Source organism: Cyphellophora europaea (genome assembly GCF_000365145.1).
Source record: "Cyphellophora europaea CBS 101466 unplaced genomic scaffold supercont1.7, whole genome shotgun sequence".
Classification (NCBI taxonomy): Eukaryota; Fungi; Ascomycota; class Eurotiomycetes; order Chaetothyriales; family Cyphellophoraceae; genus Cyphellophora; species Cyphellophora europaea.
In genome coordinates, this window is record NW_008481813.1 from 850,227 (window position 1) to 872,115 (window position 21,889).

Sequence of the window (21,889 nt, forward strand, 5' to 3'; positions counted from 1 at the left end):
GTGGGTCGCTCCACATCTACTGCCCAGGCGAAGTCAACAGGCCCTTCTTTCCCGCATCGTGGTCCCAACCGCCACTCAGCGCCTCGGCTCCCACTTGAGCCTTGTACTCCTGCACACGCTTCTCGAGCTCTGGCCGGAAATGCCGGATCAGGCCCTGAATCGGCCACGCGAAGGCCTCGCCCAGTGCTGTCATGAATCAGTCTCATATTCCCTGGTAGGTGTGGAGTGGGAGATGAGGGTAGATAACTTACCACAGATAGTATGGCCCTCGACTTGCTTGGTCAGCTCCTGCAACATGTCAATCTCGCGGGCTCGTGCCTGACCCTTCTCGAAGCGCTGCATCATCTGCATCGTCCACGTAGAGCCCTCACGGCAAGGGGTGCACTGTCCGCAGGACTCGTGCTTGTAGAAGCTTGAGAGGCGGGAGATCATGCGGACGACGTCGGCCGACTTGTCCATCACAATCACGGCCGCAGTACCAAGACCTGACTGGGAATCCTTGAGAGCGTCGAAGTCCATCAGTTGATCGTCGCAGACTTTCTTCGGCAGGATGGGAGTTGAAGAACCGCCGGGAATGATGGCCTGGAGGTTGTCCCACCCACCACGCACACCGCCGCAGTGCTTGTCGATCAGCTCTCGTAGGGGGATCGACATCTCTTCCTCGACGGTGCAAGGGTTGTTGACGTGTCCGGAGATACAGAACAGCTTAGTACCCTGATTGCGCTCACGACCGAAACCCGCAAACCATTTGGCGCCGCGACGCATGATGGTCGGGCAGACAGCGACAGTCTCGACATTGGTGACGGTCGATGGGCAGCCGAAAAGACCGACCGCAGCAGGGAAAGGGGGCTTCAAGCGTGGCTTGCCAGCCTTGCCCTCCAGCGATTCGATGAGAGAGGTTTCTTCACCGCAAACATAGGCACCCATCCCTCGGTGAAGGTACACGTCAAAGTCGTAGCCTGAACCACAGGCATTCTTGCCGATCAGACCGTCCTTGTAAGCCTCCTGAATGGCGCGCTGTAGAACTGTAGCTTCGTGATAGAACTCGCCACGAATGTAGATATAGGCGGCTGTGGCGTTCATCGCACGACCGACGACAAGGCAGCCTTCGACGAGCTTGTGAGGGTCTTTGCGCATAATTTCACGATCTTTGCAGGTACCGGGTTCGCCTTCGTCAGCGTTGACGACTAAGTAGCGTGGCTTCTTATCGTTTTCCCAGCCTTTGAAATTCATGAAGGACTGCCTCGTATGTTAGTTAGAAGTATGAGTGACAGGATTGATCTGCTTACGAATTTCAGACCCGAGGGGAAGCCTGCTCCTCCTCTTCCTCGCAGGCCGGAGGCCTTGATTTCATTGATGAGCCAGTCATGGCCTTTGGCAATGATGTCCTTGGTGCGGTGCCAGTCGCCATATTTCTTCGCACTCTTGAGATCCGCGCCATGGTGGCCGTATAGATTCTGAAATATCCTGTCTTGATCTTTCAGACCGCCATATGTTCGTTTCGCGGGGGTGCCTTCTTGGACAGTGGCGTAGGACCGGGATTGGGAGGAGAGGGAGCTTGTGGCGGCGACAGAGCTGTTGACTGATCGTGGAGCGGCAGCGACCGCCTTCGCCGCGGCGCGTCTTGACTCTCGGACGATCATGGGCGCCAGCTTGTACGAGGCGAATTGGCAGATGGACTGGACAGTGCCAGCAAGATCAGATCTGGTCTCGGACGAGGGGCGAGAGGGTGTCGTTGGAATTCAATGTCTATGACCCCATACACGAAGACTAAGAGAGCTCCTAGCCAATCAGAAGGGACGTGAGTGTCAGGTAGGAACAAACGACGCTAGCGCCAGTTATAGACTAGTGCCAGGACCCCAGTTGCTTCGCCTTTTCTCCAACCACCAAAGTGGCATGTCTCGCGGGCGGATTCTCGAGCACCTCTCGACCTGACCGAACTATGGCATGAGAGTAGGCGGACATACATAGTCTATGATTCCTCCGACGCCATCATGGTGACAACTCCCTCCTTGACCCACGCACCTGCCACTCGCTTCCTCCTCTTCGCCTCGATATCATCCTCAATCCTCACCTCTGTGCTAGACCTGAAGCACTACGCCTCGATCAAGCCAACACCACACCTCTGGCCCTACCTCCAGTTCTCCCGACTCCTCACCTTCCAACTTGCCTACACCTCAGCCACCGAAGTCCTTGTCTCCGCCGCCCTCCTCTACCAATTCCGAGTTCTCGAGCGAATCTGGGGCAGTAGGAAATATGCTTCTTTCGTGCTGGTGACTTGGACGTGCCTCACCGTTCTCATCCCACTGATGACGTTGGTGTTGAAGCTGGGCACGTTTGGTGCGTACAATTTCATGCCTGCAGGGCTGGTGGGCATTGTGTTCGCTTCGATGGCTGCATGGACGGAGGTGGTGCCCCGATTGTACAGGTACAAGATCCTCACAACCACGGCTGAGTCGCCAGACAACGCAGATGCAAAGGGTGTAGTGTTCAGTGACAAGAGCATGACGTATCTGTTGGCCGCGCAATTAGCGTTGAGCCAATTCCCATACCAAATACTGCCCGCCGCGTTAGGTTGGATCGTCGGGAGTGCATGGATGGGTGAGATGCTACCCGCTGGCATGGGCCGATATCGCGTACCTGGCTGGGTGGTAGGAGAAAGTAGAGGGAAGCAGGCAGGACAGTTTGAGGGCCTGAGAAGACGGCTCGAAGAAGAGGGTAGTAGGGACGGGATGCGCAATGTCACGAGCAGTGGCATGGCCATGCCAGAGGAAGAGCGCAGTGCCTTCTCGAGATTCAGAGGCTATTTCACTGGATCGTAGAGCTTAGCGAGCTTTGCAGCGTTAATATCAGCTTTGTTACAGTCTACACTACGCCGGCTGCGGCGTACCCTCATCTCCCGCCGCTTCTTTCGACTGTTCCGCATACGCCTTTCGATACGCTTGCTCCGCCTTGGACAAGCTCGCCAGAATCGGCTGCATCAGGTCCCGCACAACATCGCCTCCGCCCTGCAACTTCTCGTAGTTTACCTTTTGAGGTCTCGAGCCGGTCAGCCGGGCCTTCTGCTTGGCCTCATCTTCAAAATGCTTTATCTGCGCGCTTCTCCTCGCCTGTGCGTCCTCGGCGATGGCGTTGATGCGCTCCGTCGCCCGAATCAGGCTGTCGACCAAAGCGGTGATTTCGTTGGCGCGGCTGGAGTCGCCGGACAGGAAGGCGGACCAAAATTGCCGCAGGAACTCGATCGAGGTGGCGTGCGTGAGGGTCAAGCGCTCGTAGATGGCGGCCGGGAGTGTTGAGTGCTCCGGGACAGCGGTTGTGAGGGAGCGATGGGATTCGATCAGGGATATGATGTGGTTGTGGGCGTGCATGGCGCCAGAAGCCTTGGGTGCTTCGTCGTCTTCCATGTCTATGTCTTCAAATTCTGGGATAGGTATCGACCCCACTCCTGGCTGAGGAAACGCGTTTGTGAGGTCCTTGAGTACCGAGTTGATGGCCTTTGCCGGGTCGACTGTACGGAACGGATTGACGTCGCCCTCGGTCGCTTGGTTGTCGCTGAAGAAGCGGCGCTGGTCACGAATATTGAGGACGATTCGATGCTGCTCAGGGTCGCCCTCAAGATCTCGCAGTCGCAGCTGCTCGTATTCTGCCTCCATTGGCCCTATAGGCGCCGATGCGTCGGCCTCTGACTGCCTCACCACCGCCATGAGCTTTTCGCTGAGCGCATTCAGCTTCCTGATCACAGGGGCCTTTTCCAGATTAGCTTGGTTATTTTCAACATCCGGCTTGTTGCCCTGTCGCTGACTGTGATTCTCCTCGTTGCCTTCAAGGTCGATGAACTTGGGGATGTGCAGCTCTACTCCAGTAGGCCGGAGCCCTGTAAGCTCTGGTGCATTAAGATACTGCTCTGAGTCAATGTGCTCATCCTTGCGATTGATCCTGTCATCCGTCTTCATGCCTCGCAGTGTCAGATAGAGTTGACTCTGAAAGAACCGCTTCCAGAAGCCGGCTTCGTTGTAGTACTTTGGAACAAGCTCGTCGTAGACTCTGCGTACTAACGGGTATTGTTCGAATATAATGTGGATCTGCTCGCTTGTAATACTGACAGTCTTACCACTACCGATCGCGCCGATGTCCGAGAAGACGTTGGATCTTCCACGATTCTGTTGCTGAGCCAGTGCGTAGGCTCGTAAAAGATGTACTCTGGATGCCCAAAATTGCTGTGTGAATTGAAGATTTGTTATAGAATCTGGTTTGACGCTCAACGCCTCCATGAATGTTCTTTGCAGCTGCGGATCTTCCTGCATTAGTGTTTGCTGAAGTTTGACGTCGGTCTTGAGCTTGTCATCGTCCTCCCACAGCTGTCCAACACCTCTACCGCCAGAAATGGCATTGGCAATGGTCATTGCGGCTGATTGACCACCACTGGAATTCGCTGCAGCGAGCTGCTCCTTCTTGTAGTCATCGATTAGTTTTCTTATGCGCTCCGTGATAGCCTCAATCTCTGTACGAGCCTCGGCAGAGGTAAAGGTGAAGGTGTGATCGATGGCATTTGCATCAGCTGACCCCTTGGCGAAGATCTTCAACATGGCCTTCTTCGCCGTCTCGGGCGTCTTTTGAAGATTCGACACATCTTGAATGGCGATGGTCAGGCTAGGCGGTGCGCCTGATGGCTGATCCGGAGACCATGTAATGGATTTGCCATCTTTCGGAAGTGCTAGAACCCCGTTTTGCTTCAACGTCTTGTAGAGGGTATTCGCACGAGACAGTGCCATGGTGCCCCAGTGTACGTGCCCGAGGGCACTGAGACAAACGGGCTCAGGGGACTTCCATGGGTGAGTCAAGGACTTCCGTACGGCTCTTTTAAAGTGTCTGCTCCCGAGGCTTCGATGGAACTCTCGAGCGTATTCGTGACAAGCCGCGAGTCGAATGACCTTTGTACTTGACGTACGGGACTGAGGCAGCCAGATGGGTTTGATCGTCGGGCTCAATAGATAAGAGTCGTTCTTGTTGTCGTGAACGGAATGTGATGAGTATCGTGCATGCTCATGAAGGCAAATGCGCCAAGAAACTAGGCCTCAGCCCTGCCAAGATGGCATCTCGCGAGCTCTGATCTGACCTCACCTCGCGTACGCTCCTCAACTACTCGATACAGGTCTTATATGATCTGCGCCATACGCTCAGCTAGTTGTTGGTCATGCTGCATATGGGAGCAGACAATGATCATGCAATCGTGTCATCAAAAGAAAGGACACCAATCGAGGATCATGGCTTCCGGCTTCCAATTGATGATCAGCAGAGGCAACAATTCTGACAACCATCAGCCCCTCCTGCAAGTGAATGCCAGATCGCTTCGGCTGCACACAGTCGTCTTTGAGTGCTTACAGATAGTCAGACCAAGTTTTACACTCGCGTGGTGGAACATGCACTTTGCCGCACCCCTGTTCGGCGGTAATGTACTGTGATACAACTGTATCCAAGGGCGGATTTGACCACTCCAACATCTCTCCTCATTTCCAGTTTTGAGCGCTTCGGCCGTTCTTGTCTGAACACTTACACAATCTAGACCGAGCTTGGGATCGAGCTAGCTATCGAACAAGATCTGGACTTTGACGGGGCATTCATTACACCGAAGCCGCCCATGCCAAGAGAGACGTTCACCACGTCCGTATAGATGTCACCGCGCACTTATTTACCTAGGGCCGATGTCGTGTATCCCCAGTCCGACAGCATAGGCAAGTGTCTCCACTGTCATAATGCGTCGCTCCACCAGGTCGGTGTTCGAGTGTACCCGTGTTTAATTGCCTAGAAGGGCCAGTCGGCCTGATGTTCCTCCGTCAGCACCAATCTTGGCACTTCAGGAATATAAAGTCGACCACTCGTTGCTCTTCGGAGCCTGCTCGGATGGACCGAAGCCCATTCGTACCTCATTCACGAGCCTATTCTATACTGCCAACGCCATGGAGAAGAACGACTTGATCTTGATCACCGGGGTGAACGGATATATTGGTAGCCACACCGCGGATCAAGCACTCGCATCAGGCTATCGAGTCCGGGGAAGTGTACGGAACCTCGAAAGCACGCAGTGGCTTCAAGAGTACTTTGACAACAAATACGGAACGGGACGATTCGAGCGCATCTCTATTCTTCACTATGCGGCAGAAGGTGTCTTGGACAAATATCTCGAGAGCGGGTATCACCTTCCACGGTTGGTTCCGTAGCTGACGACCACAGATGTGTCTGGAGTCATTCACGTAGCTGTGGATACGGCTCTTACCGGCAAGCCTGAGCCTTATATTTCTGAGGCAGTCAAAAGCATTGTCAATTTACTGAAGTCCGCCTCGCAATCATCGGTCAAGCGCTTCGTTTACACTTCATCTTCAACGGCTGCGTCTGATCCGAAAGTCAGTGTCGAATGGACTATACCTGTTGATAGCTATAACGACGAGGCGGTCAAACAAGCGTATACCGAGCCCTTTGAACAGGCCAAGATGTGGTCAGTCTACGCTGCCTCCAAGGCAACAGCTGAGAGGGCAGCGTGGAAGTGGGTCGCTGACAACAAGCCTTCATTCGGCTTCAACACGGTTCTGCCGAACGCCAACTTCGGTCCTAGTCTGGTTCCAGCGCAGCAGGGACTTCCCTCTACAGGCGGCTGGCCCAAGATGTTCTTCGACGGTAACTTTGAGATCTTGCTACCCCTGCCGCCACGTAAGCCACCTGTACTTGTTGAGACAACCATCTTCTGACAAGCATTGCAGAGCATTTCGTTGACGTGAGAGACGATGCGAAGATACTTTTGATGGCGTTGACCGAGCACGATGTCAACAACGAGCGACTGTTTGCGTACGCGGAGCCATATAATTGGAACCAAGTCCTCGCTATCATCCGACGCCTGTACCCCGACAGAAAATTTGCCGATGATATTCCTGGCATAGGCAAAGACCTGAGCAAGCCTCCCAGCAAGAGGGCTGAGGAGCTACTGAAACGATGTAACCAACCAGCGGGCTGGACTTCGCTTGAGCAGTCTCTGCGCGATGCCTTGGCGAGTGTGCAATGAATGACTGTCGAGGTTGCGGGAGGCCAGTCAAAATGGAGCAAGATCCAGATCAGGATCACGCTCCTCGTAGCACATAACGCAGGCTGTGAGTCAATGCAGTATCAAAAGACATTCCAAGAGTTCCAGTTTCAGAACCGTTCGGCCTCAGCAGACAAATTACGATAACTCTCGAACGACCTTAGCTCTGACTCCCTTCGATGACAACTCAGTCACGCCAATGAAGAAATCATGGACGACCGTGACATCCTCGATCGTCGTTTCGTACAACTCAAGCTCGAATCTGCGGAAGGCAACGCCGAGAGCGAACCAGAGCTCAACATATCCCAAGCTGCAGGTGTTGATTAGCAGGTAGGATTCTGTCAATATGCATTGATGACTCACTTTTTGCCCAGACAGCCTCTTCGTCCTTTGCCAAATGTCACTGCGTACTTTTGTAATTCTTTACCGGCGTCTCCGAGCCATCGTTCAGGCCTAAACTTGAACGGTTCGGGGAAGACTCTTTCATTCGTGCTGACCACGTACGGTGAAGTGGAGACGGCGATGCCGGGCTCGATCCTCCATCCATCGAACTGGAGTGCATGGTCTTCAAACATCCTGGGAGACCGGGCCAGTAACGGCAGAGCGATCCTGACTGCCTCCTCTACAACCGCCGACAGGTAAGGAAGGTTCTGCAGCGTTCGCAGTGATGGCATCACCTTCGCGTCAGGTATGGCCCCTATCAACTCCGCTCTGAGCTTTACCAATACCTCTGGATTGTCAAGGATGTGGTAGAAGGCCCGTCCGATAACTTGGGCTGTTGTTTCGCCTCCGGCACCGACGATCATACTGGCTTCGTCCGTTAGCCTCATCTCGCCCTTGTCAGCCGTAGACAGATCGCTGTCCAGGAGATGGTGGAAGATGTTGTCCTCGTATCCGGAGCCCTTGGAGTCATCGTTCGCTTCTGAGTGCTCGGCCACGATCCTCCGAACTTGCTCGAGCAGTTTCTCTTTCCAGTGGACATAACCTGCAAGTTTGGGATTCAGCCGCAGCACCCATGCTGAAGGAAGAGTCGCAAGGGTTGCGGTGAGCCACTTGAACTGCCGCGCGAATGGATTTACCTGAATTGTCTCCTTGGTCATGTCGCTCCATTCTGCCCCCATTTCGGGTTTCAGCATCATGTTTGTGGCTCCTTCCTTGCCGAAGGCGTATTCAGTGATGACGTCCATTGCAAACGCGGTCCCGAGCCTATACATGACGAGCACTTCATCATCTTGCAGCGCTCTCTGCATGCGTGTGACCATGTTGGTGACCACGCCCGTGATGCGAGGCTCTAGCGCACGGATGCTCTGCATGGAGAAATAAGGTGCCAGAGGCTCTCTTCTTTCTCGGTGAAGGTCATGGTGCATAGTGAACGCGAGGCCATCGCCCAGGTGATCTAGGTTGTACCACCTGTCTCGGTGCGTGATCCACTTGTTGTTATGGTAGATCTCGCTGAAGAAGTCTGGATCGTTGATGTGGAGCTCGTATGGATTGATGCGGACCACGGGACCGTACTGTTTGTGCAGCTCTTCGATGCGGAAGATATACTTGCCTCCCAGTGTCACATCGTAGTAGTACTCGTACCAATAAGTGAGAGCCGCGAGGCTTGGGCCAGGGAAGCGAGCATGAGGGCACAGGTAGAGCCGGTAGATGCCAAGGCCAATGGTATATGCACAGAGCGCAATAGTAACCCACGCGATGGCTTCAAAAGTGGTATCAGGCAGAATCTTGGCCAGCGTAGTACTCAAGGTATTAATGAACGACATCATCTCACGGCATTTCTGATTGACTCATTGAGTTTGCAGCACTGCTGTGGTGCCGCACATCTCATTAAATAGTACTACGGCCCACTCGTGGAACCATACCCAGGATTTCGGCGACTTACTGCCAGTCTGTAAGCAAGAACCGGAGAGATACTGTCGATTCCCATCTGGGGACGCTCAGAAGAGAGATCATTGGGTACATCTGACTCTGGACTGGTTGCCTTGACGCCAAGGCCACCCGCTCGACCAATGCGAAGGTATGCATGACTGCCGCGGACTGAGGATGTTTGTGCAAGGTCAGACTGTTGTGACGGATACAGCTTGCAAGTTGCGACGCGTGGTATGCTTGGCATCCACTATGGCTGACTCTCTTAAATCCGTCTTGCATGGCCAGGCAGTCGAGGAGACGCGACTCGTTGCTCAGCCAAGGCGGACCCTTGGCCCCCCCCCTGCTCGCAAGAATGCAGGGATTGACCGACCTGGATCATAAGAGAAATACAGAACAAAAAGTCTTGGGCTTGGGACGGCATCAAAGATGCAAATCTACCCAAGAGACTCACAATAATCTCTCGCAATCTGTACAAACGACTCGTCCTGCTTCATGCCCAACGACAAGCCTAGAGAGTTGTCGAACTCCTCCGGCCATGAGTACACCAGTCTCTTCACACCTTCATCGTCCTCCTCCCTCACCAGCTTCAGCTTGTCCTTCCCCCCAATTTCCCTCAATGCATCCCTCATCCCTTGCAGCGTCACGGCGAATCAGGGAACCAGAACCGTCCGTCGATGCAGGGGCAATGCCTCGCGCGGCAGGCCCAACGCGATGACGATATTGTCCACCAGCGTCCGCGGACTGCACACCCAAGTCCTCCACTGCCGATCCGAAAGCGGGACCTTGCACACCTGCCCATTCATCGGCTCCCTAATGATACCCGAAAGAAACGACGACGCCGCGGCCGTAGGCGCCCCGGCTCGCACCGTGATCCCCGGTATGCGCAGGGAGATGCCGTTGATCATGCCCCGCCTCGTCAGGTCGTTGACGTAGGTCTCGCAAATGACCTTCTGGCAGCCATACGACGACTCCGGCGTAGCGGGCATCGCCTCCGTCAGACCCCGCTTCGGCCGCGGCTCGCCATATACGGCGATACTGGACGCGTAGATGACGCGGAGGCCCGGGTTGGACTTGGCCAGGGCGAACAGCAGTGCCCGTGTGGCATCGACGTTGGCGCGGTACCCGCCCTCGAAGTCCGCTTCGGCGCCGGAGGACATGATGCCGTGGAAGAGGAGCGCGGCGTCGGGCTTTTCGGCGGCTAGCGTCTCGCTCGCCTCGAGTAGGTCTGCCGTTATCACGCGTGCTTGATGTCCATGTGCTGTGTTTGAGGGTAGGGGTGGCTCCACGATGTCGGTTAATGTGACTTCGTGTGTTCCGTCCAGCAGCAAGGTCTTGGCGAGTTCCTGGCCGATGAAGCCGGCTGCGCCGGTGATGAGAACACGCATTGGGTCCAAGGGAGGCTCCCGCTTGGCGATAGTTGTGTTAGTCGAATGTCGTGTGGCGACGGCAGAAGTCTGTACAGATCGGGTCCAAGGGTGAGGGGAAAGCCATCGCCATCCGGAGCTGTGGAGAACGCCGTCGGATCGACACGCTCATACACCTGAGGAAGGTATTTGCAAAAGACGGCGCAGAAGAAGGACTAGGTCTTTAGTCGAGACTGCAGCCTTGGAATGCTCAGTCTCAGTTCAACGGGTACCCTGGAGGGTTCTTGGTGGACCTTGAACGAAACGACGCTCGCGTAAGGCTGTCGATCAAGGAGTCGACGCCAAGCGTTCCGCTCCGCAGTGTCATTCATCTTGATCGGCCCTTGGACTTGCACCAGTGTAAGGCTAGTCCTATCAACGGTGTAAACGACACCAGCCCTGCCAGGGGCATCATGACAATCGCGCACAGCGTTGGGTGCAGTTACATACATTTCTCGTCAGAAGGACTGGAACTGCGCCTGACAATGCTGTGGTCTGAGAACGAGGTTTGTATTGCAAGTGTTTAGCATCTGCGTTCAGTATCTACCACTCACTCTGAAGACATAATGTCCTTTGTCTGCTAACGAGTCTCGATCGTATGACTAAACGAAATAAATCCACAGCCTCGGCGGGTTGCCTGTCAATCACATACTTCCATCCTCCACCCATGACCACTTCCCCTCGATCGTCTCAAACACCCCGCAAGATGTTCTTGCAGCACTCACACTTGCAAAGACAAGAAACCATAGTCAACCATGACGTTCCTCCGAGCCATAACAGTGCCCGCAATAGGTCTTGTTGCAATGTTTGCAACAGATCTCCTGCTCGAATGTGAAATCGCTTCTCTTCAGCCCCTCCATACAGATCGCGCACCGGAAGTACTTCTGGTCGAGCGTCTTGACGCGGTGCGTCCGCTCCGCGCAGCTGGGGCAGTCGATGGTTTTCGGGTCGATCTCTGGATGGTGGAGCTTGGACGTCTCCTTGCACTCAGAGCAGAAGACATAGACGGTCGGCCTGTCGGTGTTGTGGAAGGGACTGAGAATCGTGTTCTCGAGGAGGAGCGCGGGCGTCTCGTGGTTGTTGTGGCATGTCCGGCAGGCAGCGAGCCCGGGGCCCACGCCTGCTTCGTTGGAATAGGCGATTCCAAGCAGCGTTTTGCGGATTTGAGTCAAAGCCCTCGTTATGTTTAGGTTGCAACGCAAGTCGGCGCGGGATAAGGAGATAGTCTCGATCCGGGAAGAAATGGCAAACAGTGCCTTTCGAGTGTCGTGGGATAGTGCCATGCTGAGGAAGTCGGGCGGACTCTGATGCCTTCGAAGGTGGATCGCGAGAATCCGTGGATAGCCAGCGGTAGTAGCGGGTGCTGATCGAGCGGATTTGGAGATGCAAAAGCCGAGCAGCCCGGCGATACCTGGTAATACTATATATTTTCGAGCTCGGCAGACAAAAGGTGCCTGATCGTTTACCTCGAACCGAGCACGTCGATTGAGAGTGACGTGTGGGCCGCATAATCAGTAGGAACAGACAATAGCTGACTGCAGTCACCATGCTACTGCTCAGCCCTCGATAGGAATTAAGTTTGAATAGAAGCGGCATAGACATCCGTCAACCATTTTGTGAAGTGTATAAATGCCATGTCGATGAAGCGTGACCGTTCCAGATATTGCTATTCAAGACCTCGATGCTGGACTGAATAGCGAATCTCATGCAGATGCCCCCAACGTTGTTCGGGATCAAGCGCCCATGTAAATGCAGTAAGCCGGTCATTGGAGCCCTGTTGCCTGTTAATTGCTTGGTGGGTGTAGCGGTGTTCTCAGAGATGCGGCTTCGGGATCACGAATATCTCGATATGCAGCCCGAGCATATTGCTCGTGATGGTGGTTTCGTTGATGGTTTGTGTGACGGTTACAAGAGTGGTTAACGGAAAGGTAACTCTGCACACGCCAGGAGTTGGTGTGCGCTTTATAATTTGTCGGCAGGGTAGTCCGTTTGTCTTGATAACGCTATCCCACATTGGCCGTTTGGAATTACCGCAATGACGCACCACAAGGCCACCGGAGTGAAGCAGGCTCAGCGTGAATATGAGGTAAGTCATGTAAATTAGCAGGCAGGTAAGAGCATCATCAATGGGCCAGGTTCTTCTGGACCTCGAACAATCGATCTGGCATTCAATCATTCAAGATCCATCAAAGCATCGACAGTGATGGCTATTTTCGACCAGCGAAGTTTCACCTCGAGAAATCGATCAGGCATGAGGATAAAAGGATCTTGGACAGTTGTAGAAAGGCTGTGCGCCATTCATGATTCGCACTTAGCTATCCTTCCTTTTTCACGCGAGGGTCTTCCCGCACAATAAGGATCTGACGCCGTGCTATTCCTCGGAGAGTGTATGCGGCATTGACAAGCGTGTTGACAACCAAGATAATCAACAAAGCTGTAGCCAATACGCGGAAGGTCGGACTGTCCATTTGCTCGGAAAAGAGTATCATAGCACTGCACATCGTGCCAGATGGAAAGATGGTACTGTACCAAGCTGGTGTCCACTTGATATCCCTGGTAAAGACGGCGTGTAGTATTGCGTAGAGGGCCCAAAGTGTCCAGAACAGCCCCAGGCCGAACATCATCAGGGCGAAGACCATACATGCACCGTGAAGAGCCATAGCGGCCTGCTGTTGGAGGAATATACCTCTCCCGTATTCAGCGAAATGCTTGGTCGCCGCTGTGGAGAGCGCCATCAGCGCTGTGGCTGACTGGCCAACTGGACCAAGCAGGATGATCAAGGATGGTCTTCTCACGCCATCGAACCAACCATTGACCAGGATCCGCTGCAAGAACAGTGCGTAGACGAGGATGGCAATAAAGAAGCCGACGCCAACCAGCATGAAACTGAAGATGATCATGGGGACTGCCAGTCTAGCTGAGATGTCCTTGGAGTATATTGACAGTAGCCCTCCTTCGGCAGCGGCGGTGCTAGTTGCGACAGCTGGCAATATGATGGCCAGACTTAGGTTTCGAGCCTCGGTCAGTGGCTTCAGGGTCAGGATGATGTATATTGCGATGCCAAACAGCAGGACCCAGACCACCGAGATCCACCACATGACATAGGCGAGGACTGTGAATGCGTGTCCACCCCAGTATGCGTTGCTGGCGATGAGAGCGGTCAAAGTGGTGAGGGTCATCCAGGCGATGGGAAAGCAAGCCATGAAACACAGCTCATTCACGTCGCCAGTGATCTCAGTCCAAGCTGCTTTGCGATAGAGAAGGAAGCGTAAGACCATGAGCGTGCTGCAGAGAACGAATATAACCAAGTCGATGACAAACAAGACGCTGCTGATGATACCCAAGCCGGAAAACTGGTAGGGAAGGGTGTGGCACAGTAGACCAAGAATTCCAGTATTCATGCTCCAGGTCACCCAGACCGGGCTAAAGTCCTGGATCAGAGCGCGTACGGCACTTCGTCGTCGTGGCTGTGAGGTTCTCGTGTCGGCACTGCCATTGGATTGATGGCCATCAGGCCCGTCGAGGTCTTCTTCCGTCATTTTGACCGCATGAATGGCTGTACAAGTCTTTCCATGAATCTTTTTTTCAAGGCAACAAGATGTGGACAGAGGAAGAGTCCACCGTCGTCATGACCAGATCTTGACTTTTCCGAGCTTGTCGTTGACGATGCGGTCGGGGTGGCGGGGATGCGCCCGCGTTAAGGGGAAATGGCATTTTTACTTAAGCAACCTCGGGCAGTTCTCCGCAATGCAATCTAGGCACGCGTCCCGGGCGCGGGGGAGGGCATCTCTCCGGCTATCCGTGCCGGGAGCCAGTATGCTTGATAGATTGAAGCTTTCCAGTTGTAGGCGTCCCCAACCACCATGAATACGAGACGATTGTTCAGAACAAATCACTGATGCATCACCCTTATCTATTGCGGACGACGAGCTGCACCACCGCTGGCTCGTTGCCTATCTCTTGATACCTTGAGCTATGGAGGCGAGCCTCGAACATGGCTGGTATCTGTGACGAGATACTCAAGCTGATCCCTTGCGTTGCCATTGTCTGCGAAGAATCATGTCTGGGAGTTTGGAGAGAAAGCATGGCTCTGAAGACGATGAGGGGCATCCAACGGGTACCTCTGATGACTACCACGGTAGAGATCTGGAACCCATGCTGTGCGACTATTGTTGCTGATGTCAACCAGATACCGATGTTTTTGGTCGGGAGGACAATGCCACCATCAAGTACAAGACACTATCATGGCAGATGTGCTCGGTCCTTATGATTGCAGAAATCGTTTCCAACGGTATGCTATCCCTTCCCGCCGCCCTCGCCGTCGTAGGAATCGTCCCTGGTCTCCTGCTCATCGCTTTCCTCGGCATTTTCGCCCTCTACACCTCCCTTGTTCTCGTCGACTTCAAGCTTCGGCACCCCGAGGTCCACAATATGGGAGACGCCGGCATGATCATGGGCGGACCCGTCCTTCGCGAGATCCTGTCTGCTGGCACCGTCATCTTCGCAGTCTTCGCCACGGGCAGCCAGCTCCTAGCCGGCCAGATCGCCTTGTCCACCCTGTCTGACAACAAGCTGTGTTTAATGATATACACCGGCATCTTCGCCGTCCCAACCTTCCTCGTATCACTGTTCCGAACGTTGGACCACCTCTCCCTCCTCTCGGTGCTCGCCTGCATCGGCATCCTCGCTGCCGGCATTGTCGGCATGGCCGGTGCCGGCGCCATCTCGTCGCCTCAGCCCATCGAAACGGCCAAACCTTCCGACTTCTACCATGCTTTCCTCGCCATCACAAACCCCGTCTTCTCGTACGCCGGCCACTTCATGTTCTTCATCCTCATCAGCGAAATGTCCCAGCCAAAAGATGCCAAAAAAGCCGCCTGGACACTGCAGATCTTCGCCACCACCGTCTACTGCGTATTCGCAGCTGTCATGTACGTCTACCTCGGCGACGGCATCGCGAGCCCGGCCTTCTCCTCCCTTCCGTCCCACTGGTCCAAGGCCGCCTACGGCATTGCGCTGCCCAACTTCCTGATCGCCGGCTCGCTGTACGCGCACACGGCCGCGAAGCTCTTCTTCGTGCGCCTCTTCCGCCGCCCGGCCCGCAGTCGCCACTTGCACCACCACACGCTGCTCGGCTGGGCCGTGTGGGCGGCACTCGTGCTGCTGATGAATGCTGCGGCCTTTGTGTTGGCGGTCGGAGTGCCGATATTTGCGTACTTGGTCAGCATTGCGGCGAGCTTGTTCGCGAGTTGGTATACGTATGGTGAGTTTGCAATGCTGGTCATATCACGAATCAAGGGGAATCCGGGCACAGTGGGCTTGAAAAGCGTTGCTGCTGACAGTAGAAATCTAGGCATTGCGGGAGCTTTCTGGCTATTTGATGCGTGGCACGATCACGCTGGCTGGGTAGCTTACCGGCAGCGATGGGGAATGTGTCTGCTGAACTGCGCGACATTTCTGGCGGGGTTCTTCATTTGTGTTGCCGGTAAGTCAGGCTCTGCCGTGGCATCTCGTACGGTAGTACACGGGGGTTTCAAGAACGAGCCTCAAGGTAGAGTCATCAGCACTAATGTGTTGTTATAGGCATGTACATTTCGATCAAGCTTATCGTTGATGCTTATAGTTCTGGGGCGGTGGGAGAGCCGTTCTCTTGCTAATATCTTCAGTGAATCGAGCAGATTAAGGATCAGGACTAAGCTCGCCTTTTGCAGACGCCTCATGTATCAACTCTTCAGCCAGAAAGTATCATCATGATCTGGATGCCCTCAAGGGTCTTGAATCCAGAGAACCGATTTGCCCAGATTATCACCTTTCAACATGCCGATGAACCCATCGATTGCGTTGTCCATTCCCTTCGTTACATGATCCACCGACTTGAAGGTCCCGTCTGCTATCCACTTGCTGATATTGTCGTCACGTGCTTTCCGATGTTTCGCGATGTTCTCATCAAAGACTAGGAAGCCCTGCCACAAGAGGCGCTTGCGGACCACCTGCCCGTAGTTCTTTACGCCATACGCATCCGAGGCGCTGGCGTTGTTGTACTGGGATATAGAGCCGCAGGCGACTGTTTGATGTTAGTACGGAAAAGTTGTGCTAAAAGGCGATGAAAGGGTCCTACCAATCCGACCAAACTCCTTCATATTCGCGATCGCGATATCTAACAATTCTCCCCCGACGTTGTCGTAGAAGATGTCTAGTCCGTCAGGCGCCAGCCGCTTGATCGCCTCGGCCATGTTCTCCTTCTTGTAATTGAAGCCGGCATGGAAGCCGAGCTCTTTGGTGATAAACTCGAGTTTCCTATCGTCGCCGACCGATCCAATGACATGCAGACCCTCACGCACCGCGATCTGCCCTACGAACTGCCCGACGGCGCCCGCCGCGGCCGAGACGAGGATAACATCGCCCTTCTTCGGCCTGCCGATCTCGTGCAGCGAGCCGTACGCCGTCATGCCCGTCATGCCCAGAGCACCGAGGTACGCCGTCAGTGGCACGCCGGCCTTGGCCTCGATGATGTGCACTGTCCCTAGAGCGTCGGCAGGGATGGCGGAAAAGCTCTCGGTGTAGGTGCGGCCGATGATGACGGTGCTGCTGGGAGGGAACTTGTCGGTGTCGGACTTGAGGACCTTTGCGATGACGGAGACGGAGATGACAGGCTTGCCAGCCTCCATTGCCGGGGAATAGGACTTGATGGCTGGGTCGCGCATGCGGCCCCGCTGCGAGGGATCGAAGGCGGCATAAAGGTTCTTGGTAGTGATGCCACCTGGTGGAGGTGAGGCATTGTCATCGAAGCCAATATCCTCAATTGTGAGGTCTTGACCCGGTTTGGGCCAGCCCTGCGGTACCTGTTTGTAGATGAAAGCTTTGTTTTGGACCATGGTTGAGGATATGGTTGCGGTTGAGGCGAGGTGGGGGAGGGGCGAAGGTCGGGTTGGCAGCGGGCAGGATCGCAGATGTGCGGGCTGCTCTACAATGTTAGTTGTGCTTACCGTCTCTCTGGGGTTGTTGCAGCGCTGCGCGTCTGTACGGAATGTTGATCATGGTGTTCAAGTCGGCTCGGGTGGTATTTATTCGCGAACGGCTTGGACTGCCAATCAATGTTATGTGGAGATACCTCGGTATCCGACCACCCACCAACGATCACGTTTAGCTATGGACCGCGGTGTTGATTACCAATTGGGCGCTGCAAAATGTCTGGAGCATAAGTACAGCCCCTCGTTAGCGAGGAGTTGTGCCATGGTCCTGACAAAGCTGTGCGAATCATGCTAGCAACCCCAAGACTTGGGATACCTTACTAGATATGATGAGACCCAGAAGGCGGGTCGCTTGCTGTGCCATGAGAGCACCCTCATGCCTTGGGGAGTCTAGATCTAGCATCGCTTCTACCCGGACTTCGGTTCTCGACTGAGACAGGGCCGCGGGGCGCAACGACCCACAGGACGGCAGGCCATCACGGTTGGCGATGGCGCACAAGGCTAGGACGTTAGGAGGGGGATTTGAGTAGGCTAAGCTTGGGAAGCGAACTCGTTGGTCAAACCGGTGACTGGGGACTCAGGGCTGCAGCAGGTTGGCAGGGTGCATGATAGGATGGCTTCTGCCGTGTCAGCCGCTGTCTGAGTCCGCATACCACTAGGCGCGAATGAACGAAGGCGTCGAGGAGCAGGACTCGAGGGTAGAGGGACGTGTGCGATTGACAAGTATAGGTCGACGGGTGGACAGTCTGCTCCACCCGTATGACATCGACCCAACGCTCCACGCATCAGATCCATACCCACCTGCGTATGCCTCGTTCGCTCACGTTGTCCACTCAACCTGCGTACATCGCTGGCGTTGAGTACTGCGGCTTTTAAGAAACCAAACCGACCTAACGCTGGTCGCACTCTGCCCAACGAACTCAGGCTGCCTGTCATCATCGAGTCATTTTGAAAGGACCATTTCTGCCTGATCCTCAGCAGCTGGCCACATGATCCTTGACAATTGCGTTTGTTGTTTCCGCAAAACACTACTGCTTTCCATGTTGCTTCTTGATGAGTGTTGCTGGCGTTTCTAATATTCTTGTCTCACCTTCCAGCGTTCTTCCCCCGCCTCCGCATCTTGCCCACATGATCTGCAGTGCGACTCAGCCGTCCCGTCACCATGGAGCAAGAGACTACTGCCACGCAGACACAGCCCGAAGTCCAGAAGAACAATGATGTCGAGTCTGCAGAGACTGCGCTGCCCGCCGATGGCAACTTGGCCACTGAAAAGCCCAAAGCTACTTCACGAAAGAAGCACGCGCACTGCAAAAAGAGCCCGCCTAAGAAGTCTCGCAAGCAAGATTCTAGTGATTCCTCCTCGTCAACATCATCCTCCGACTCAGACTCCGACCTGTCATCCTCAGCGGCGGACAGCGACTCCTCTGACGATGCAGAGGCCATCAAAAAGAGGAAGAACAAGAAGGCACGGTCCAGAAAGCTGAAGAAGGAACCCAAGAAGCTGAAACGACGGCAGCTACGCGAAGAAGAAGAGGAAGCAGATGATGATTCGGACCAAGCTGATTCGGAGGACGAAGATCCTCGAATGCAGCTCGAGTTACTCCGTCAACAGCAAGACAAGGCCCGGATGTTGAACATCCTCAAGTCTATGCGACAGCAACAGCAGCAACATGAGGATCCAGACGAGCTTGCAGACATTTATGCCCAGCTTAGGAATCTCGGCAATGCTTCGCGTGGACGTAATCGAAAACAGTCCCTCGATGCTCTCAAACTCAGCGGCTTGACCCGCCGTGACCTTGATCTGGAGGGTGCCCGTAAGCTGAAGGAAAAGCAGAAGAGGAAGTCCAAACCAGCCAAGAAGAAACGTGCATCCAAGGTCGCCTTCAAGCGAGTCGACCAGCTATGGGACCAGTCTATTCACAACTACAAATTGACCGAGACGGTGGAAGACGAAGACACCGATGAATGGGATCAGTACATCTTCACCGTTCGGCGAAAGTTCGATTGGGAGCACAAGTACCAGGAGACACTCGTCGACATCAAGTCAAAACCACTCAAGGAAGCTCTGCAGCACGTCATGGCTGGTGTGAAAGGTGTTAGCCTGGTCGCCGACACTCCTCATGTCGATCCTAATCAACTCTTTCTCTATCTGGAGGAGACTCGCACATACATGGGCAAACTTTCCGAGCAGAGCAAGGCGGCCAAAAAGAAGAAGGTCCGCAGGGAGCTCGCTACCAAGGCTCAGCACTTGAAGATCCTGATAAAATACCTCGACAAAGATTATACCGAAACCAAGAAGACACTCCTGCCAATGCTGAACAACAAGACCATCTCCTTCGACTTGCTGTGGGCTCTTTTCAAGCCAAATACCATCGCCTACACCAACACATACGGAGACAATGAGCAGCCACGCGCCTTCAAGATTGAGTACGTGAGCAAGGATTCGCATTTCATGAAAGGTACTTGGTACACAATTGAAGGCAGGTATCTCGAGTACGACGGTAAATCCTTTGGCATGGGTAGTATGTCTGTCCAAGTGCCCAGCTTTCAGGGCGTTCGCCGCATACCTACCCTCGATTGCTATCCATTGCAGTACCATAGGGATCCTGAGGCGCTCAGGACTCAATTGATCGAGCGTGGTAAGAAGTTTGTCGCCCTTGAAGGTGTTCACTACAAGTACCATAAGGGCATGGCTTATACCAAGCGCAAGCGACAAATCCTCAAAATCAATATCAACGGTCGGATCATGTGCGACCCTGCTATTCACCTCCGTATTAATCCCAACTACCAGATCAGCACCGTCCGGCCGAAGGAAGAGGATGAAGAGATCTTCGAGATCAGCGATGATGAGGACGATAGCGCCTGTGGATGCTGCAGCAGTAGCGACGAAGCTGGCGGCGACGGGATTACCCCTTCTTCATCCGAAGAAGCCAGCCACCAAGAGCGCCGCAAGTACAAAGTCGTTCGCACTCCGGACGGTCAGATAAGGACTGTTGAGGTCGAGCCGAACGACGAAGCCCAGGCTATATCACAGGGTGATCGTATCGAGGAGTCGGTCTCGCGTGCTTTTACGGAGGAAGAACTACTGATCGCCTCTCCCGTCGTGCTGGGCTTTGCGTTCTCTGAAAAACTCTGGTTGGAATTCACTGTGTCTGGAATTTCCGAAGTTGTCTTCAACGTGGATGCTTTCGACAGCCTCGTACTACCAGAGGGGCAGAAGTCGATCGTCAAAGCTCTCGTCTCTAGCCATGCCTTCCATCCTACCAAATCAATTGATGATATCATCAGTGGCAAGGGTCGTGGTCTGTGCTGCGTTCTCCATGGCCCACCTGGAACTGGCAAAACACTTACTGCTGAGGGCATTGCTGACTTACTCAAATGTCCGCTGTACATGGTTTCCGCTGGCGACTTGGGCACCGACCCTCGTAATCTGGAGAAAGAGCTGCAAAACATCCTCGACATCGCCCATTCATGGGGTGCCATTCTCCTGCTTGACGAAGCGGATGTCTTCCTGGAGAAGCGCTCGATCCACGACATCCATCGCAACGCATTGGTGTCGATCTTCCTTCGCCTGCTTGAATACTTCCAAGGCATCCTTTTCCTAACCACCAACCGTGTCGAGACGTTTGACGAAGCATTTGTGTCCCGCATTCACTTGAGCTTACGCTACGAAGAGTTGTCGACCAAGGCTCGTCACCGCGTTTGGAAGTTATTCATCGAGAAGGTCATGAAGAGCGAGGGCTTGGAAGTGGCCAAGATCACGGATCAGGATTACATGGATCTTGCACGAAGAGATGTCAACGGGCGGCAGATCAAAAATCTGGTGAGGGCTGCGCAGGCACTGGCGGTACATGAAGGCAAGCCGCTTGACATGAAGCACATCAAGAGGGTCATTGATGTTGCAGAGAGCTTTGTGCGGGACCTGAAGGGTGGAAGTGGGTACACGGACGCTATGAGAAGTGAGTGTTGACCCAACTAGTCATTTGGCTTGCTTGCTAACGCCGTACAGGCTACACCTAGTTTACTCGCACTGCATGCGAGGCCCTAAGACGTGCTGCTACCCATCGACGACTCGTGCGTACTTTGTCCCACTTTCCAAGCGGTCCCTATCGTGTCTAGCAAGGCACCCCTCATACCAATGAAAGCTCGGCCACCTACGCCTGTGCCTACTCGATCCATCGATCGGAGAACCTGACTATCGCCTTATCAACACCAACATCAGGGGTGTAGTTCATCTGCGACCCTCTCACCCTGCCGCGGCAGTGTGGTCATCAAGGAAAAAGTGGAAGAACAAGGGCATCAAAGAGCATGAAAACAGTCATGAAGAGCTACGTACCCTGCTCGGCCAATGTCCAACGTCAGAACTTTAATAGCGTCTTGTTGACGTCTAGGGAGAGGCTCACAGCAGTTGGTGGCATTGCCATAAAATCATCAAATCATGACTGGCAGCGACAATAATGGCGTGTGGGCGATGGATGAAATAGAGCCTGATGACACAAACATTGAAACGACCGATCGATCGATACATACATACATGATGCTACGCTAAGTCTCAAAAAATGCCGCGAAAA

The 21,889-nt window shown here is 54.1% G+C and overlaps 10 protein-coding genes across 10 annotated transcripts; 4 read left to right on the top strand and 6 right to left on the bottom strand.

The window, feature by feature from the left end:
- Positions 1-16: 16 nt before the first annotated feature.
- Positions 17-1,643, bottom strand: HMPREF1541_07404 (NADH-ubiquinone oxidoreductase 51 kDa subunit, mitochondrial; the record flags this gene model as incomplete). Its single annotated transcript, XM_008721728.1, has 3 exons — positions 17-186; positions 252-1,239; positions 1,290-1,643. The coding sequence occupies 3 exons, from the start codon at positions 1,641-1,643 to the stop codon at positions 17-19; spliced, it is 1,512 nt and encodes a 503-aa protein (XP_008719950.1).
- Positions 1,644-1,994: 351 nt separating this feature from the next.
- Positions 1,995-2,822, top strand: HMPREF1541_07405 (uncharacterized protein; the record flags this gene model as incomplete). Its single annotated transcript, XM_008721729.1, has 1 exon — positions 1,995-2,822. The coding sequence occupies one exon, from the start codon at positions 1,995-1,997 to the stop codon at positions 2,820-2,822; it is 828 nt and encodes a 275-aa protein (XP_008719951.1).
- A 48-nt stretch (positions 2,823-2,870) lies between these two features.
- On the bottom strand, positions 2,871-4,772 carry HMPREF1541_07406 (uncharacterized protein; the record flags this gene model as incomplete). Its single annotated transcript, XM_008721730.1, has 1 exon — positions 2,871-4,772. The coding sequence occupies one exon, from the start codon at positions 4,770-4,772 to the stop codon at positions 2,871-2,873; it is 1,902 nt and encodes a 633-aa protein (XP_008719952.1).
- Positions 4,773-5,957: 1,185 nt separating this feature from the next.
- On the top strand, positions 5,958-7,054 carry HMPREF1541_07407 (uncharacterized protein; the record flags this gene model as incomplete). Its single annotated transcript, XM_008721731.1, has 3 exons — positions 5,958-6,164; positions 6,219-6,705; positions 6,756-7,054. The coding sequence occupies 3 exons, from the start codon at positions 5,958-5,960 to the stop codon at positions 7,052-7,054; spliced, it is 993 nt and encodes a 330-aa protein (XP_008719953.1).
- Positions 7,055-7,210: 156 nt separating this feature from the next.
- On the bottom strand, positions 7,211-8,838 carry HMPREF1541_07408 (uncharacterized protein; the record flags this gene model as incomplete). The annotated part of the gene is made up of 2 exons (XM_008721732.1): positions 7,211-7,382; positions 7,436-8,838. The coding sequence occupies 2 exons, from the start codon at positions 8,836-8,838 to the stop codon at positions 7,211-7,213; spliced, it is 1,575 nt and encodes a 524-aa protein (XP_008719954.1).
- A 756-nt stretch (positions 8,839-9,594) lies between these two features.
- On the bottom strand, positions 9,595-10,329 carry HMPREF1541_07409 (uncharacterized protein; the record flags this gene model as incomplete). The annotated part of the gene is made up of 1 exon (XM_008721733.1): positions 9,595-10,329. One exon carries the CDS (start codon positions 10,327-10,329, stop codon positions 9,595-9,597), a length of 735 nt encoding a protein of 244 aa, XP_008719955.1.
- Positions 10,330-12,662: 2,333 nt separating this feature from the next.
- HMPREF1541_07410 (uncharacterized protein) lies at positions 12,663-13,886 on the bottom strand (the record flags this gene model as incomplete). The annotated part of the gene is made up of 1 exon (XM_008721734.1): positions 12,663-13,886. The coding sequence occupies one exon, from the start codon at positions 13,884-13,886 to the stop codon at positions 12,663-12,665; it is 1,224 nt and encodes a 407-aa protein (XP_008719956.1).
- Positions 13,887-14,406: 520 nt separating this feature from the next.
- HMPREF1541_07411 (uncharacterized protein) lies at positions 14,407-16,004 on the top strand (the record flags this gene model as incomplete). Its single annotated transcript, XM_008721735.1, has 4 exons — positions 14,407-14,485; positions 14,537-15,610; positions 15,701-15,832; positions 15,931-16,004. 4 exons carry the CDS (start codon positions 14,407-14,409, stop codon positions 16,002-16,004), a joined length of 1,359 nt encoding a protein of 452 aa, XP_008719957.1.
- Positions 16,005-16,112: 108 nt separating this feature from the next.
- HMPREF1541_07412 (uncharacterized protein) lies at positions 16,113-17,222 on the bottom strand (the record flags this gene model as incomplete). Its single annotated transcript, XM_008721736.1, has 2 exons — positions 16,113-16,411; positions 16,466-17,222. The coding sequence occupies 2 exons, from the start codon at positions 17,220-17,222 to the stop codon at positions 16,113-16,115; spliced, it is 1,056 nt and encodes a 351-aa protein (XP_008719958.1).
- A 1,258-nt stretch (positions 17,223-18,480) lies between these two features.
- On the top strand, positions 18,481-21,288 carry HMPREF1541_07413 (uncharacterized protein; the record flags this gene model as incomplete). The annotated part of the gene is made up of 1 exon (XM_008721737.1): positions 18,481-21,288. One exon carries the CDS (start codon positions 18,481-18,483, stop codon positions 21,286-21,288), a length of 2,808 nt encoding a protein of 935 aa, XP_008719959.1.
- Between the last annotated feature and the right edge of the window lie 601 nt (positions 21,289-21,889).